At 53.6% G+C, this 18,365-nt stretch overlaps 1 protein-coding gene and 1 long non-coding RNA gene across 2 annotated transcripts in view; one reads left to right on the forward strand and one right to left on the reverse strand.

The window, feature by feature from the left end:
- GABBR1 (gamma-aminobutyric acid type B receptor subunit 1) overlaps window positions 1-18,365 on the reverse strand; it is a 64,235-nt gene that overhangs the window by 42,244 nt on the left and 3,626 nt on the right. The window contains exons 2-6 of the mRNA XM_084647154.1: window positions 15,798-15,912; window positions 8,507-8,582; window positions 7,910-8,113; window positions 7,136-7,324; window positions 2,267-2,287 (exon numbers count right to left, since the gene is read on the reverse strand). Coding sequence (XP_084503280.1) covers window positions 2,267-2,287; window positions 7,136-7,324; window positions 7,910-8,113; window positions 8,507-8,582 — 490 coding nt within the window. The 5' untranslated portion in view covers window positions 15,798-15,912. The remainder of the gene's footprint in view (window positions 1-2,266; window positions 2,288-7,135; window positions 7,325-7,909; window positions 8,114-8,506; window positions 8,583-15,797; window positions 15,913-18,365) is intronic.
- Window positions 198-6,368, forward strand: LOC311530487. The gene is made up of 2 exons (XR_014714001.1): window positions 198-693; window positions 3,843-6,368. It is a non-coding gene; the product is annotated as an uncharacterized lncRNA (long non-coding RNA).

Here is an 18,365-nt window from a genome sequence, read left to right on the forward strand (position 1 = left end):
GGGAGGGTAGAGGGAAAAGAAGGATGGAGGGGAGGAGCAAGGGAGGGGAGAGACTGAATGATGGTAGGATGGGGGTGTGGTGAAAAGCAACGGGGGAGTGGGGCAGGGGGGTTGGTGGGGGAGGGTGTGTTGTGGGGGGAGGAGTGGCGGAAGCAGTTGGTGGGGGGTTGTGGGGGAGGGGCAGGGAGGGGGTTGAGTGGGGAAGAGGGCTGTCAGGGAAGGGCAGGGCAGAGGTTCCCTCCCACCATCCCCTGGCATTTGGCTGCATTCACACCCAGTGGGGCCACAGACCGGGGCAGGGATCCCCGCAGGGAGTGGGGGAGGGACAGTGTGGGGACACCCCTTCCCCAGATCAACACGCTCTAAGAGCAGCACCCTCCCCCTCCCACTCTTAGCCCAGGTAACAACCCACAGCTGCGCTTGGATGGACACCAGCGGGGGCATGCTTGGAGGGAAGCAGAACTTGGGGTACGGCATACCCCAAAGACACATGACAGGAGCTCCCTGGGTGTGGAGGAGGGCAGCTCCCCTGCGGAGCAGGCGAGGGGCACGGGGTGTGCACATGGCAGAGTGCTGGCCTCTACCTATCTTCCAGGGGTGTAGGGACCATGGACGCTTGGAGCAACAGGGGGTGCTCTTCACCCAGGCCTCACCCACCCCACTTCCTGCGGCCTCAGCTGGACCAGAGGACAGGTGAGTGTCTAGATAGAGGGAGGGCTAGCTAGCTAGAGAAATGGATGGAGGGAGAGAGCGAGATGGATGGGAGGGTGGATGGATGGATGCTAGAAAAATGGATGGAGAGAGATGGCTAGATGGATGTGAGGGATGGATAAAGAAATATGGATGGATGGAGACAGGAGAATGAATGGATGAACAGGTAGAGGGATGAACAGCTAGGGAAATGGATGGGTCAAAAGATGACTGGAAGGCCGGGTGGATGCAGGGATGAGCAGGTGGCTAGAGAGACAAGGGGATGGACCGACAGATGGACAGATAAATTGACAGATGGATAGACAGCAAGAAACAGAGTGATGGATGGAAGGATGGATGGATGGATGGATGGATGGATAACGGGATGGGAAGGAGGGACAGAGTTGGGCAACAGGATGCACAGATAATAGGGATACACAGATAGCTGGGAAAATGAATAAGGAAATAGATAGATAGATAGATAGATAGATAGATAGATAGATAGATAGATAGATAGATAGATAGATAGATAGATAGAAATGCAGACTTTGCCCAGCTCCACCTGCCCTCACTCAGGCAGCAGTGTGTGTGGCGGGGGGGTGGGAGGGGGTAAGTTCCAGGCCCTTCGCCAGCCTGGAACCATATGTGGACATCTGCCACACACAAAAGGGGCTGAAGTTAACCGTAGCCAGGTCCCTTGGCAAAGATTGGCCCCGTGGGTTCTATCTCCCAGTTCCTGGACTCCACTGCCCATCCCCAGAGGGCTTGTGCAAGTCAGGACATGCAGGGTCTGCTGGAGAACCTCCCCCACCCCAAGGGGCATTCGGAGTGACCCAGATAAAAGTCAAATGAACATCCTGAGGTTGGGGCCCTGTCATGCCGGATGCAACCCAGATACACAGTGACTGAGATCAGGGTCTTGTTGTGCTCGGCAATGCACTTGGAGTCATTCCCTGCCCTGTAGAGCCCATTTACAGATGGGGAAACTGAAGTACCAGCAGGGGAAGTCACTTTCTCTCATGTGGGGCCTGTAGCAGGACTGCAAATGGAACCCAGGAGTCCTGAGCCCCCTCGAGCTGGCTGCCAGACTCCGGGACAGAGGCATTTGGCTGCAGGTTTCAGGCGAGGCTCAGCATCGCCCTGATGGGTCGACTGGCAGGGCCGTTAAGACAGGGTGGGGGAAGGGAACGTGGGGCTCATCCTCCCCCAACCAGCAGCGTGGTACTGGCTATAGGATGGCCCCAGGAGTCCACCCCCCTGCCGCACAATGAGCACGTAAGGGGAGAGAGCGCAGGGGAAGGAGCCAGTTGGCTCTGGAACCTGAGGGGGTCACCGATCTCTCTGGGGGGCTGGGAAGTGAGGGTCCCAGCCCCTGGTTCTGCAGCTGGCTGGGGGAACCAAGGAATGTAAATGTCCTGGAGTGACCAGTGCCAGGCTCAGAGCCTCGGGGTACCTGGCATGGGCAGCAGGGGAGCTGCCCACAGGCCCAAGTGCACGGCTGAGAATGGGCAGAGCTCAGCACCCGCCCCGGGGGGTAGGGGAGATGGAGGAAGGGGACCTCCCAAGAGCCACTCACCTGTGGAGATGGGGCGTCGCACTGTGGGGGGAAGGAGAGAGGGCTGAGACTGATGGGAGAGGGAGATGCCACAGGAACCCACCTCCCCCCCCAGAGATGGCCCAGAGGACCCAGCCCCACCCATAGCCCTGCCCCGAGACACTGCCCATGGACTCTGGCCCACCTCACAGACCCTGTCCCACACACCCTTCCACCCAGAGACACCCCTACACACGGACCCTGGCCCACTCCATGGACCCTGCTCTACATACCCCTCACCCCAGAGACCACCATACACAGATTCTGACCCACTCCACGGACCCTGCCCCACACACCCCTCACCCCAGAGACCCACACACACGGACCCTGGCCCACCCCACAGACCCTGCCCCCCCACAGCTCTCCCCAGAGACCCACACACACACAGACCCCAGCCCACCCCATGGACACTGCCCCATACACCCCTTATCCCAGAGACCTGCCTACACACAGACCCTGGCCCACCCCACAGATCCTGCCCCACACACCCCTCTCCCCAGAGACCCCCACATATATACCTGGCCCACTCCATTGACCCTGCCCAATGCACCTCTGTCCCCACAGACCCACACACATGGCTGCTGACCCACCCCACAGATCCTGGCCCCAGGGCCAATCAGAGGGGGGGCCAGGAGAGTCAATTGGCCTGGGCCTCAAGCTCAAAGGGGGCCTCAAATGTAGACACTTGTTAATTTTTTGGCATTTGATAAGTTTTGCAGCTTATTTTTATGCGCATCCCTATTGGACCAAAATGTGACACACTCTCTCAGCTTAGAGCTGCAAATTTAAGCAAATAAGAGATGTGATTTGGTAAAAGACATAATTTTTTGTTAACTGATATAGACTTTGTCATATTAAAGAGTTTAAAATGTTCATAAATATTAATAAAAATATATTGGTTCTGATGGCACAAATTAGACCGTGATGAACATGTCCTCTCAGATCAGCTGATTATATAAACAAACCACTACTAGTGGCTGGTGCTAGATCAAGTGCATGTTGAAAGGTGGAGAATTGTTACATTTTAGTGTCTTTATAGTTTTACATCTAGTTGCCTAAGGAATTATTTATGTGTGAGAATTCCTCATTATTATCTTCATATAGTAGCTAAAAGAGGTGACTGGTTGGTTGGTTGGTTGACCCGTAGCTTGGTCATCATCATAGGCTTTCATAGTCTATAGGCCCAGATTCAAGGTGAAAATTTGTGACAGTCTTGTACAGTGAGTTTCGTGAGGGCACACATTTGAAATTTTTGTACGTTATTCCACTGTCTGTATCCATGTCTGTGTTTACTATATACATGTCATCCCTTTGTCTTCAGCTCAGCCTGTTATATTATACCTTGCATGCTTGAGTTTTGATTCAGTGATAAGGATAATAACTTGTCTGACTGTTTCATTTTGTGTTCTTAATTAGTATTTCTTCGTTTTAAGTCTTTTAAGCATTTGTGTACCATTCAGCATTTATGTACATGTTTACAATAGAAGATTTCAAGTGTAGATAAGATACTTATTTACAGCAGACTATTTCAAGTATGGATAGGTTATATATTGACCAGATAAATCACTATGAAGAGGAGATTTGAAAGTGGTGCAAGCAAGAGACAGTGAAAACAACTGAGTGACACAGCAGCTAAGAGCTCAAAGCCAATAACTTCATTTCTCAAATCACTGGAAAACACACCTTACCCAACAAAACAATGCTACAGATAATGAAAACTCTGCAACTGCAATAGGTGTTATTTCAGTGCCAATACCTGAACATGAAGACAGTAGTCAAGAAGGAGATGTGCCAACAGTAACAGATGCAGCAGAAGATCCTGTGTATGATCAAGAAACTCAACAGCAACAGAAAGATGTAGATCTTATGCAGCAAGAGCAATTCCTGAGTACTACAGGTTTGACTATGACTGACATTGGAATTAGTGACAAGAGCAATGCTGCCCAAATGCAATCTTTTCTTCAAATTAGTTGTTTTGAAATTCCAAGTAACATTCCACAAGATGCTGATAATCATGCTTTCCCTACTCGTCTTCTGACAAAAACTCTTCCAAATAGTAAGACCTGCACAGGAGACTGGTTATGCTGGAGTACGGAAAAACAATCTGTACTGTGCACCCAGCTTCATTTTGAACAAAAGTGCTGCAAATGCATTAGTTCTCTCTGATCAATCGGGATGGAGCATCAGCAGAGGTTGGAGGAAGTTGAAAGGCCGAATACCATCACATGAGAGTTCAATGTCACACAAAGAAAACTATGTTGCATGGAAATCAGCCAGCAGGGCAGCAGCATCCGAAAGTTCAGTTGAGAATTTACTCTTGACTGAACTCTCTACAGAAACTAAAAACTGGAAAAAACTTCTTGAGCGCATCCTGAATGTCATCCTTTTTCTTTCTGAGCAGGGATTGGCTTTCTTTGGTTCCAGTCAAGGTATTGGTGATCATGCAAATGGAAACTTTCCAGGCATAGTTGAGCTCCTCAGCAAATATGACCCACTTTTATCAGAGCATGTTAAACGTGTTCAAGAATCGCAAGAGAGTCAAAAGCGCATGCAAGTCCATTATCTCTCCACACGCAGACAAAATGAGTTTATTGAGCTATGTCTGTCATTTGTACAAACAACAATTTTGATGATATTCAAAATGCCAAGTATTTTCAATCATTGTTGATGCCACTCCAGATTGTTCTCACAAGGAACGGATGACTATGGTTATTTGATATATTAAGATTGTAGACAGCTCAAAATTTTCAATTGAAGAAAGGTTTATTTTGTTTGATAATTTCACGAGAAAAACTGGAAAAGAAATTGCTGCTCGAGTACTAGCAATTCTAGAAGGTTTTAAGTTAGATTTTCAAGTCTGCACTGGTCAAGCCTATGACAATGGATCTAATATGGCTGGGAAGTACAAAGGTGTACAAGCAGTTCTGCTTGAGCATACTTCAAACTGTATTTTCTCCAGCTGTAGAAACCACACACTAAACCTTGTAAGTGTTGACTGTGCTGAATCATGCAAGGAGGCAATTACTTTGGAACTGTTCAGCAAATGTACAATCTCTTCAGTAGCAGTCCACAGAGGTGGGAAATTCTGAAGCAATATCTTTCTATTTCACTGCATGTGATGTCCAAAACTAGATGGTCTGCAAGGATTGATGGCATTCAGCGAGTTGCGCAGCATTTGAATTCAGTGAGAAAGGATTTAAATGAGCTTGAATCTCTCAATCTAACTGAACAAGCTCAAACTGAACTTCAGTCTATTCAGAAGCATATGTCCAAATTTGAATACATTCTGGTGTCATCTTTGTGAAGGAAGCTACTTACAATGATCCACTAAACTAATCTGGTAATTGAAGCACGCAATGCTGCACTTGATGTTGAGAGCGATAACATTATCAATGACATTCAACAGATTTGTGAACAATGGGATGTGATCCTGACTGAGTCCAGATTAGTAACACAGAATATTGGCATTTCATATGAGTTCTTCACCGATTGCAACTTATCTACTGAATCTGATGCCAAGCAACATTATAGGGTCAATGTCTCCCCTGTCATCATTGACTCTATTCAATGAGGTCTTACACGTTGATTTGAGTCACTGCGACTAATTTGTACCTTTTTGGGTTTCTGTGGCAGTTCAACAGACTGAGTAATGAAGATCTACTTTCTGCAGCTGAACAATTTCAACAACAATACAACAAAGAAATCTCAAAAGATCTCAGTGACGAGGTCATCTTCCTCAGACGAGTATATTCCACAAACTTTAAATTGGATTGCAAGCCAAAGGAATTGCTTCAAGAAATACTCGAACCTGGAGTCTCTGGGGTGTTTCCTAATATCACAATTGCATTGCGTATTTTTGTCAGTTTGCCTGCATCATGGCTTCAGGTGAACTCACCTTCCACGTGTTGAAGCAGGTAAAGAACTACCACCATTCAACTATGGGACAAGAGCGTTTCAATGGGCTCGCCATGCTTAATATCAACTGTGACATTACATGAGAGCTAGATTTTTCCTCAGTAATTAGTGCATTTGCACAGACAAAGGCTAGAAAAGCATTTGTTAAATAAAAAATGTTCAAAAATTATGTCTCATTCTTTTTTTGGTGCCTTATTTTGTTTTCATGTGTCATCATTTTTTAATTTTTATTATGGCTAGGGGCCTCAAAAGCTGGAAATTGGCCAGGGCCTCTCTGGACCTCTGAGAGGGCCTGCCTGCCCCACACACCCCTCTCCCCACAGATCCACACACACAGACCCTGCCCCACCCCATGGACCCTGCTCCACACATCCCTCTCCCCAGAGACCCCCACATATGGACGCTGCCCCACACACCCCTCTCCCCATAGACCCCCACACATAGCTTCTGGGCTGCCAAATGGACCCTGCCTTACATACCCCTCACCCCAGAGACCCCCCCTGCCACATAGACCCTGCCCTAGAGACATCTCATATAGATACTGTCCCACCCCACGGACCCTGGCCCACACACCCCTCACTCCAGAGACCCCCACACACAGACCCTGGCCCACCCCACAAACCCTGCCCCACACTCCCCTCTCCTCAGAGACCCTCACACACGGACCCTGCCCCACCCCATGGACCCTGCCCGACATGTCCCTCACCCCAGAGACCCCCCACACACATAGACCCTGCCCCAGAGACATCTCCCATAGACACTGGTCCACCCCACGGACCCTGGCCCACACACTCCTCTCTCCAGAGACCCTCACATGGACCCTGCCCCACACACCCCTCTCTCCAGACACCCACACACATGGACCCTGCCTCACTCACCCCAGACATGCCCCTAAGGGGCCCCCTCTGTTCACCTCCCCCCTGTGCCCTGACTCACGTTCACAGATAGGTTTGGGGAAGCTCCAGCGCCCCACCTTGGTGCAGTTGCTGCGGGCACTACCCACCAGGCGGAAGCCAGGGTTGCAATGATACTCCACCCAGGTGCCCTCCACGGGCACCCGCTCCATGCCACGTGGCACCGCCTGCCCGTTCTCCAGGCTCAGGTGTATCTTGGGACAGGTCCGCACTGTCGGGGTGGGGGATGGTCAGAGCCAGAGCCCCACCCCCTAAGACACCCCACCCTCGGCCTGGGTTGGAGCCAGTGCCTCCGAGAAGGGAAAGGCCCTGGGCCCCATTCCCCACCCCCTGAGCTGTCCCGCCCTGGGGCCAGATTGGAGCTGGTGACTCCTAGAGGGGAAAGGCCCCGTGCACCATTCCCTGCTCCCCAGAGCCAGCCAGCCCCTGCCTTGGGGCCAGATGGGAGCCGGCACCCCCTAGAGGGGAAAGGCCTTTTGCCCCATTCCCTGCCCCCTGAGCCAGCCAGTCCCCCAGCCTGGGGCCAGATGGGAGCCAATGCCTCCTAGAGGGGAAAGGCCCCATGCTCCATTCCCTGCCACACCCCCTGCCCCCGCAAGCCAGCCAGTCAGTCCCTGCCATGGGCCTGGGTTGGACACAGCACTCCCTGGAGGGGAAAGGCCCTGTGCCCCATTCCCTATCCCCTCTGAGCCAGCCAATCCACCCACCCTGGGGTCAGATTGGAGCTGGTGCCCCTTAGGGTGGAAAGGCCCTGTGTCCCATCCCCAGGTGGGCATGGGGGCCGGTGGTGACTCACGGCAGCGGCTGGCATGGCCCATCTCAGTCCAGGTCCCGTTGGGCAGACACTTGCGCACTTTGGGCCCCACGATCTCACGGTCAGGCCGGCACACATACTCAATCTCATAGTCGAAGGGCAGGAAGCGCACTGTCTGCACCTGGTCTGGGGTGAGGCCCCGGTACCGGATCCCCCCGTCCCGTGGTGGGTGGATGATCTCGCAGCCTGGGGGGCGCAGAGCGGGGCACCGTCAGGTTGGGGGGCCTCCGGCTGAGCTGGGGGGACAGGAGTGGGGTGGGTGGGGGAAGAGCAAGTGTGTGTGCAGGGGGAGGCATCCTCGCACATGTATACTTTTGTTGGGTTCCCCATGCGTCGCCAAGTGTGTGTGAGCGCATGCATGCGTGTGCTCAGAGGAGAGGAGTGCAGAGCTGAGCGTGTCTGCATGCACACGGGGGTACACGTTGGGGTATACATGGGAGTCTGGGGGGGGCTCCTTGGGGACTGAGCACCGCTGGCACGAGGAGGCCCTGGCATAGATTATGGGGTTTTCGGGGGGTGGGGTGAGCAGAGAAGCCTGGTGGGTCTGACCTAGCATGCGAGGCTGGAGGCGGAGCTTACCTGTCGTGCTGTTGAGTCCCAGTGCCCCAGAGCCAGGATCTGGAATTAGCACAGCGCTCAGCAGCAGGAGCAGCATCTGCAGGGGTGGAGGAAAAAGGCAATGAGAATGGGGATGGGGATACAACCTTCCCCCACATGATTACACAGAGGGCCAACTGCCACAGGGTTATGACAAGGCAAGAACCCAGGAGTCCTTGCTCCCAAAGACCTTACTCCTGCTCTAACCCCCTAGACCTCATTGCCCTCCCAGAACCAGTAGGGAACCCAGGAGTCCTGGCTCCCAGCCCCCCTGCTCTAACCCACTAGATCACACTCCTCCCCACAGAGCCAGGGGTAAGAACATGAGAACGGCCAGACTGGACCAAAATAAGGGTCCATCTAGCCCAGTATCCTGTCTTCCAACGGCCAGTGCCAGGGGCCCCAGAGAGAATGAACAGAACAGGCAATCATCGAATGATCCATCCCCTGTCGTCCATTCCCAGCTTCCGGCCAACAGAGGCTAGGGACACCATCCCTGCCCATCCTGGCTAATAGCCATTGATGGACCTGTCCTCCATGAATGTATCTAGTTCTTTTTTGAACCTTGTTATAGTTTTGGCCTTCACAACAGCCTCTGGCAAAGAGTTCCACAAGTTGACTGTGCGTTGTGTGAAGAAACACTTCCTTTTGTTTGTTTTAAACCTCCTGCCTATTCATTCCACCAAGTGACACTAGCTTTTGTGTTATGTGATGGGGTAAATAACACTTCCTTATTTACTTTCTCCACACCCATCATGATTTTACAGATCCCTGTCATATACACTGTATACATTGGGTCACCCTTGTTCACATGCTTCCTGACCCCCTTAAAAAATTTTAGTAGATTGGTGAGGCATGATTTCCCTGGACAAAAGCCATGTTGACTCTTCCCCAACGAGTCATGTTCATCTGTGTGTCTGGCAGTTCTGTTCTTTACTATAGTTTCAACCAATTTGCCTGGTACTGAGGTTAGGCTCACTGGCCTGTAATTACCAGATCACCTCTGGAGCCTTTCTGAAAGACCACAGCTAGATAGGACCAGGAGTCCTGGCTCCCAGCCCGCCTTCTCTAACCACTAGACCCCACTCCCAGGTCTTTAAAAAGGTCTGAATGACGCAGTAAGCACCACAGAGGGAAAGGCTAAAGATTCTGGGCATAATGGCAGAGTTAGAGAATAAGCTCCGGAAGATCCTGTGAATACCTACAATATTCCTGGTCCCCAGCGCCCCCATGTGGCCATTACATAGGAATAGCTGCCCCCACTGCTGATCCCCACCCCCTATATGCCCACTACAAGGGAAGAGCTGTCCCTGTCCCTGAGCCTACCATATCCAATCAGTGCCCCTCCTGTCAGTTTGTGAATTGGATCTAGTGGGTGAGACCCAGGACGTCTTAGAGCCAGGACTCCTGGGTTCTAGCTCTGGCTCTTTGGAGGGGAGTGTGGTCTAGTGGTTGGGGGGAGGGGTACTTGCCAGAGTATCCCAAATGTCTGTGGCAGTGATAATGTGTGATATGCCCTGTCCCAGCAAGAACAGAGACAGCAGTAACCACAAAGGCTGCTGAGGGTGACATACACAAACACACAAAGCGCATGGCTTGTTCCCTCCCACTGGGGCAGCCGGGAGGGACATGCACACACACACACACACACACACACACACACAGCAGGACTCATTCTACAGGAGGGACAGACACATGCTGAGTAAATCTCATTGCCTCTGTGATGAAGTGGGACTGTTCTTAATGTTTCCTCTGAATACTATAAGGATGCCTCAGTTTTTCCTATGCATTTCTTAAGTCTCTAGGTGGTGGGATAAGGGTGTAAAAAGAAAAGGAGTACTTGTGGCACCTTAGAGACTAACTTATTTATTTGAGCATAAGCTTTCGTGAGCTACAGCTCACTTCATCGATGAAGTGAGCTGTAGCTCACGAAAGCTTATGCTCAAATAAATTGGTTAGTCTCTAAGGTGCCACAAGTACTCCTTTTCTTTTTGCGAATACAGACTAACACGGCTGTTACTCTGAAACCTGCTCACAGAGAGGAGACTTCACCAGAGTCCTGACTGGCTTTGTAGGGAGTAGTTCCAGAGCATCGCCCGGGGACTCCGTGACAACTGGTGGTAGCGGTGGGATGCACTGCACCCCGTGAACGGTGCTTCCTGCAGTAAGTGACTGGGGAGCAGTAAAAAGCGGGATTGATGAGGACCAGGCATGCTGAAGGCTCAGAGAGGAGCGGTTTTGGGGAGCTGTTAACCCCTGGGAGTGTGTGACCAGTGAGAAGGACTTTTGCAGTAAGAGGGTCCCCTGGGGATTGCAGCAAGTGGTCCCAGGGGCGGAGGAGTCTGCAGCTCGACCCTGGCAAAGAGGTGGTGACCTCGAGAAGGGCTAGCACACGAGGGGTTCTCCCTTGAAACCATGGGGAGCTGAGAGCACACAGGCCTGTGAGTCCGCAACAACTTGGGAACAGTGGAGTGATGGCCTGTCACCATCTTCTTAAGAAGGACATTGTAACCCCGTGCAAAAAGAGAGGGTTACACATTGGAAAGTTCACCAAAGCACAGTTAATTGTGCAGCTGGAGGATGATGACCACTCTAAGGAGCAGATTCCTGACCCAAATGGGGCTACAGCAGGATCTGGGAGCAGCTGGAGTGGTAGCCAGGCATCCCCAAGACTCCTGTCCCGACCAGATGGGGGTCTTCATGATTGGGTTCCCCAGCAGGGGATCAGAGACGGATGGGATTGGAGCTGAGTCCGAGAGAGCAAGAGACAGCGAGAGCCCAAGAAAGAACTGCAGAAGCAGCAGCAGCATGAACTGGCGATGGTGGAGCGGAGAGGCACAGGAGACTTCCTAGGGGTGAGTGGGGATAGACCCTGGAGTGCCAGTTCTGCAGGGAACCTCGAGAATTGCTGCCCCTGGTTAAGGAGGTGGAGGGATGTGGATGCCCACCTCACTGCCTTTGAGCAGGCTGGCGATTTGAACCAGGGAGACACTGCAGAAAAGCCCTGGTATCTAGCTCCCTTGCTGAGAGAACTGTTGTCAGGCCCCGGGTGGTGCAGCCTCAGACGCTGAGGGGCTGTGTGTCCTAGGAATGGAACCATTCACCCTGCCTATGGCCCAGATCCCTGTGCAGACCCAGGAGGGGTTGGGCTGGCTGGTTGTTGGGGTTCTCCAGGATATCAGCTGTGACCTCCTGTTGGGGGGTGACGGTGTCTCTTTGGGACAGGATCCAGGCCCTGCTCCTGTAATGGCTGAGGGTTTGAATTTGAATCCAGGGAACCAATCGGCTGAAACAGAAATGGTCAGTGAAAATGCAGATGACCTGGCTGGCACGGGGTGGGGAGGAGCTGCTAGGCTCAGACTACCTGCCTGCCTGTAAGCAGACCCCTGGGACTGGGTGGGGCAAAGAGATGTTCCCTGCCCCACTGCACACTGGAGAAGGGGCTCACACTGGCTCTGTTGCTGTAAGGAGAGCAGAGAGCTCGCTGTCTGCCCCCACTGGGACAGCAAGGAGAGCGCTGAGCAAGGCGGGAGATAAGACCCCAGCTGAGTGGGTGGGGACACAGGCAGGGCAGGACGACTGCCAACCAGGTTTTCCTGGTCCAGATAAGCTGCTGGGAAGTGATCCCATGACAGGGAAGGGGGCTCTGGATATAGTGGGGCCCCTTAGCAAGGCGAGTGATGGATTTCACCAACTGCTACCCAGGGGTGGGGGATCTGCCCTCCACTGAGGCAGACACACTGCTGACCATCTTCAGCAAAGAAGGGGTCCCCAGCGAGGTCCTTACAGACCAGGGGTCAAATTTCATGTCAGCTCGGCTCCAAGGCTTGCAGGAGAAATGTGGGGTCTGGCCCTGGACCTCTACATATCACCCTCAGTCCAACGGGCTGATGAAGAGGATCAGAGATTGGCCCATTCTCCAGACCAAGAAACAGGTCCAGGCCTTTATAGGGATGGCGAGGTACTACTGGGTGTTTGTACCCCACTTTAGCTCCCTAGCTACTCCCATCACTGAGCTATGTAAGAAGGAGAAGCCAGACGAGGTGGTCTGGACTGAGCAGCGCCAGAGGGCTCTCTGTGCATGGAAGGAGGCTCTAATCCAGGGCCCGGTAAATCTGGTAAACCCGGACAGTGCCATGCCCTTTACAGTGTTAACCGACGCCTCAGACGCAAGGCTGGGCACAATGCTAATGCAGGTCGATGTTAAGGTGGGGAGACACCCCATTGAGTGCCCAAGCAAGAAGCTGCTGCCCCAGGAGCAGAACTATATGGCCATAAAGAAGAAATGCCTGGCCATGATGCGGGCCCTTAAAAAGCTGCAGCCGTATCTATCTGGGTGGTGTTTTGCAGTGTATACTGACCCCTCTGCCCTGAAAATGGCTGCATCCAATGAAAGGGGCTGATGCCAAGCAGTGGATGACAGAGACACCTGGTCAAAGGGTGGCCAAGGTCAAGATGGGGGCTGTTAACCAAGAGAGCTCAAATCACAGCCCTCCAAACTGGACAGCTGGGAGAAGACCCAATCTCAGTTTGAACCCCAGGGGTTTTGGGATGGCAAAAGGGCATGGGCCGCATAAACCTTCCCACACGCCACGCCAGCAAGTGCCATCAAGCACACCCGACCCAAGGAAGCGTGTAAAACTGGAAGGGCCTGGTGTAACTCCCCCCAAGGAATGAGAGAGATGCTGGAGCATCCATGGGAACGTTGGTGGGTTCGAACTTTCCCCAGGTCACTGGCCAAAGTGACCTCACTCAGTTCGGTCACGAAGGGGGGAGAGATGTGACGAAGTGGGACTGTTCTCAGTGTTTCCTCTGAATACTGTAGGGGTGCCCCAGTTTCCCCTATGCATTTCTTAAGTCTCTAGGTGGTGGGATAAGGGTGTGTAATTGTTGCAGAGCAAAGGGCCAGTGTACATAAATGGCCGACACTCTGTTCTCTGGCAATGGATGGCCTGGGCCCTTACCCCCTGCAAGGTGATAGCTAAAGGTGTTGGAGAACAAAGGAATCAGGAGACCTCCTGGCCTGGGAAAGGGACAAAGCCCAGAGGAGGAGAGGCTGGAGGGTGAGTCAGTTTGGGGCTGGCTGGGGATGTGGAGTGAATTGCAGACGTGGTTGTCTGGCTCACTGCCCCCCAAAATGGACCCAGCTGAGGGGCCCTGTTCTCTGTACCTACAAGCTCTGTTTTAGACCGTGTTCCTGTCATCTAATAAACCTCTGTTTTACTGTCTGGCTAAGAGTCACGTCTGACTGCGGAGTTGGGGTGCAGGACCCTCTGGCTTCCCCAGGACTCCGCCTGGGCAGACTCACTGTGGGCAGCGCTCGGAGGGGCAGAGGATGCTGAATGCTCCAAGGTCAGATCCAGGAAGGTGGAAGTTGTGTGAGCTTCTTGCCCTGAAGACAGTCTGCTCACAGAGAGGAGACTTCACCAGAGTCCTGACTGGCTTTGTAGGGAGTAGTTCCAGAGCATCGCCCGGGGACCCTGTGACAGCCTCCAGCAGGGGACAGCAGACACACACAATGCAGGGCTCATCCCCTCCAGCAGGGGGGCACACATGCCCCCGCCTTTGCCAATGCACAGCAGCAGCACTCATCTTCTCCAGAAGGGACACACACACACAGAGTACAGGACTCATCTCATCCAGCGGGGGCAGCAGGAATTCACATAGACAACCCATGCCAGCGGAGGGTAAGCAGCAGCGTCACTTTCTGCACACACACACACACACCCTCAGAAGTATCAGAGGGTAGCTGTGTTACTCTGTATCCATAAAAACAATGAGGAGTCCGGTGGCACCTTAAAGACTTAAGAGATTTATTTGGGCATATGCTTTCATGAGTAAAAACCCCACTTCAGATGCATGGAGTGAAAATTACAGATACAGGCATAAATATACCTGTACATGAAGAGAAGGGAGTTACCTTACAAGTGGAGAACTAGTGCTGACAAAGCCAATTCAGTCAATTCTACAACCTATCCTGGAAAACAATACCTCACTCTCACAGACCTTGGGAGACAGGCCAGTCCTCGCTTACAGACAGCCCCCCAGCCTGAAGCAAATACTCACCAGCAACCACACACCACACCACAGAAACACTAACCCAGGAACCAATCCCTGTAACAAACCCCATTGCCAACTCTGTCCCCATATCTACTCTAGCGACACCATCAGAGGACCCAACCACATGAGCTATACCATCAGGGGCTCATTCACCTGCACATCTACTAATGTGATATATGCCATCATGTGCCAGCAATGCCCCTCTGCCATGGACATTGGCCAAACCAGACAGTCTCTATGTAAAAGAATAAATGGACACAAATCTGACATCAGGAATGGTAACGTATAAAAGCCAGTAGGAGAACACTTCAATCTCCCTGGACATTCAATAACAGATTCAAAAGTAGCCATCCTTCAACAAAAAAAAACTTTGAAAACAGACTTCAAAGAGAAACTGCAGGGCTACAATTCATTTGCAAACTTAACATCATTAATTTGGGCTTGAATAGGGACTGGGAGTGGCTGCCTCACTACAAAAGCAATTTTTCCTCTCTTGGTATTGACACCTCCTCCTCAGTTATTGGGAGTGGATCACATCCACCCTGAGTGAATTGGTCTTGTCAGCACTGGTTCTCCACTTGTAAGGTAACTTCCTTCTCTTCATGTGTCAGTATATTTATGCCTGTATCTGTAATTTTCACTCCATGCATCTGAAGAAGTGGTGTTTTTTACCCATGAAAGCTCATGCCCAAATAAATCTCTTAGTCTTTAAGGTGCCACCGGACACTCAGAAGGACTCCTCTCTTCCAGCAGGGACACACACACAGAGTACATGACTTATCTCATCCAGCAGGGGGCAGCAGGGATGGACACACACACACACACACACACACACACACACACACACACAGCAGGACTCATTCTACAGGAGGGACAAACACATGCTGAGTAAATCTCATTGCCTCCAGCAGGGGGCAGCAGAAACACACACACACAACACACACACACAGAGTATACGATTCATCTCGTCCAACAGGGGGAGCAACCCATGCCAGCAGAGGACAGGCAGCAGCGTTACTTTCTGCGCGCGCACACACACACACACACACACACACACACAGAGCAGCAGTACTCCTCTCATCCAGCAGGGGGAAGCAGGGACGGACAGACAGACAGACAGGCACACCCCAGGACTCATTCCCTCCAGCAGGGAGCAGCAGGGACAGCCCCGAGCCAGCCCTCCCTGGGGTGGACTGGCGCAGTCCCTCCATACCTTGCGGCAGGCGTGTGGTGGGCAGTGCCAGCCTGTTCTCTTTCGCAGCCTAGGGCTGGATCCGTACACAGGGCAATCGCTCAACACCGCAGCACCCACCAACCAGACCTGAAAGCTGGAAACACAAAAACCCCTCTTAGAAATGACCTGGCCTCCCCCCCACCTGCTCCACCAGCCCCCCAGAAATGGCTTCCCCAACCCCTGCATATTTCACCACATGGCCTCCTTTGGGGTTGGGTGCAAAGTGAGCAATATCCCTGAGGGGGCGGGATCAGCCCAGGGTATTTGGACCCCCCACTACCTGCACTACCTTCACACATGGCCCAGCCACTAGCCTGAGCTCACACTGTGTGAGCCTGGGGCACAGCCGCACTGGCTCCTAGATGATGGGGCGGCGGTGGTGAACACTCTGAGGGTCGCTGCCCAGAGCTGGCTGCAACAGCCCAACACATGGCCACATCACAACCAGAGGGGGCCCAATGACTGTAAGATGGGGGGATCCCAAGCTTTTCCTGCTGGGCGCAATGAGCCTGTGGAACCCACTGCCACAGGACACAGCCGAGGCCAAGAGCTGGGCAGGAGTCCATGGGTGACGGGCAGGTTCCTCAGAGGGCAACATGTGGCATGACCTGCGGGAATGAGCACAACATTTGGAGAAGGGTGGTGAGACTCCTGCTTCAGGAGCCCAGCGTGGGGGCAGGTTACGCCCAGTGGCTGCTGTGGGTTCTCACACCAAAGGCAGAAACATTCAGCCAGCTCTAATCAGAGGCCCTCTGGAGACTGCAGAGACAGCCTGCAAGGGGCACTCCCCCCATTTCACAGCGGGGGAAACTGAGGCACAGCGACTCAGAAAATCCATAGCAGAACCCAGGCCACCTGCTGCCCCAGTCCTCGCTCTAACCACTAAATCTCCTCTGCTCTTCCCGAGCCAGGGACAGAACCCAGGAGTCCTGCCCCCCATCCACCCTGTGTTACAGCGCACACCCAGAGAGGTTGCTGGTTTGTTGTTCCCCATTACCATGGCAATGGGGGCTTCCCCTGTGCAGCCCAGCCCAGCATGCGCCCCAGGCCTGTGGATGAACCACGGGCAGGCCGAGGGCTGTTTAGCCCAGGCAGCAGAGGCATGTGCCCTTTGCCTTATGGGAATCCTGGGAGCTGGGTGGGCCCAAGCCGCCCACTTCTGAAAGGCGCCTCCCCCAGCCTCGCAGGAGGGACCACTGGACCCGGGAATCAGATGAAGACAGGACACAACTAATTAAAAAACAGGGTCGGGAGTGGTGGTCAGAGGTTCAAAACAAGGGTACTGGGTGGGGACACCGAGCAGAGGACCCCGGACAGCGCCCACTGCTCCTCAAAGGCGTCTCAGGAGCCAGTGGACGCGGCCCAGTGGAACTCTGCCCGGAGGCGAGACGAGGGAGGAATGGAAATAGGCCCCACAGTCGCAGCATGCCCCCTCATCCAGCATCCTCCTCCTGGTGTTATAGGTGGAGACTTTGGCCAGAGCCAGGAGGAAGTTGACGAGTAGGTCTCGCCACTTCATGGGGCCACGGATAGGCTGTGCGAAAATGAACAGGTGTGGGCGAAAGGTGTGCCCTACGCTGCTGAGGGCACAGGCCCCAGCCAAGCAGGCAACCTGCTGGGCTGCGGACATGGGGCCCCCTGGTACTTCAGAGCAGCCAGCTCTGGAGAGCTGGGGAGAGCCAGGCAGGGGAGCTGGGGGGGAACCAGGCAGGGGACCTGTGGGGAGCCAGGCAGGGGAGCAGGGGAGGAGTCTGGCAGGGGAGCCAAAGGGGAGTTGGGCACAGGAGCCAGGGGGAGCCAGGCAGGGGAACCGGGGGTGGGGAGCCATTCAGGGGAACCGGGGGGAGTGAGGCAGGGGAGCTAGGGGGGAGCCAGGCAGGGGAGCTGGGGATTAGGGTGGGAAGCAGCAGGCAACCGAAACCCTGCTGGGTTCATCAGGGTGGCACACGACTCTGCCAGCCGTCCTGGGCCAGCACGACAGCTGCAGTGCTACAGTCACACCAGTAGAGGGAGCCACCAGGGCATCTGGGGCAGCCAGGTGGCCCTGGGCTGAATGCAGGGCTGGGAATTGAAGGCTGGGCTCCCGCCAGCATCGCAGCTGGGTAGCAGGCTGAGGCCAGTGCAGGCTGAACCCTGGTTCCAGGGGGAATATAACCCCCCAGGATCTCAGCAGCGGCCCCACCTAGCACAGGGATGAGCTGGGCTGGTGCAGCAAGGAGTGACGTGCTGAACTGTGGCGACTGCTGGGATGGTGCTGGCTGCCTGCCAAGCTGGACGCAGCTGGCCAGGGAGGAGCAGTCCACGCTGTGCTCTTGCTCCGGCTGGCTCTGTGCTGTGGTGGATCCAGGGCGGGGTGCTGAGGGGCTGGGCAGTGAAGCAGTTAATGCCACGGGGCCGGGCCCAGGGCGAGAGAAGAAAGGTCAGACACTGCACAGGAAATCCCAGAGCCCGGATGGGTGTGGCCTGCAGCGGGTCAGCCCCAGCATTTATTATTGATACCACACCATGGCTGGGTGGGGCCCAGCCTGGAATGCAGGGTACCTTGGC

This window comes from Lepidochelys olivacea (assembly GCF_965140295.1).
Source record: "Lepidochelys olivacea isolate rLepOli2 genome assembly, chromosome: 14".
Lineage (NCBI taxonomy): Eukaryota > Metazoa > Chordata > Testudines > Cheloniidae > Lepidochelys > Lepidochelys olivacea.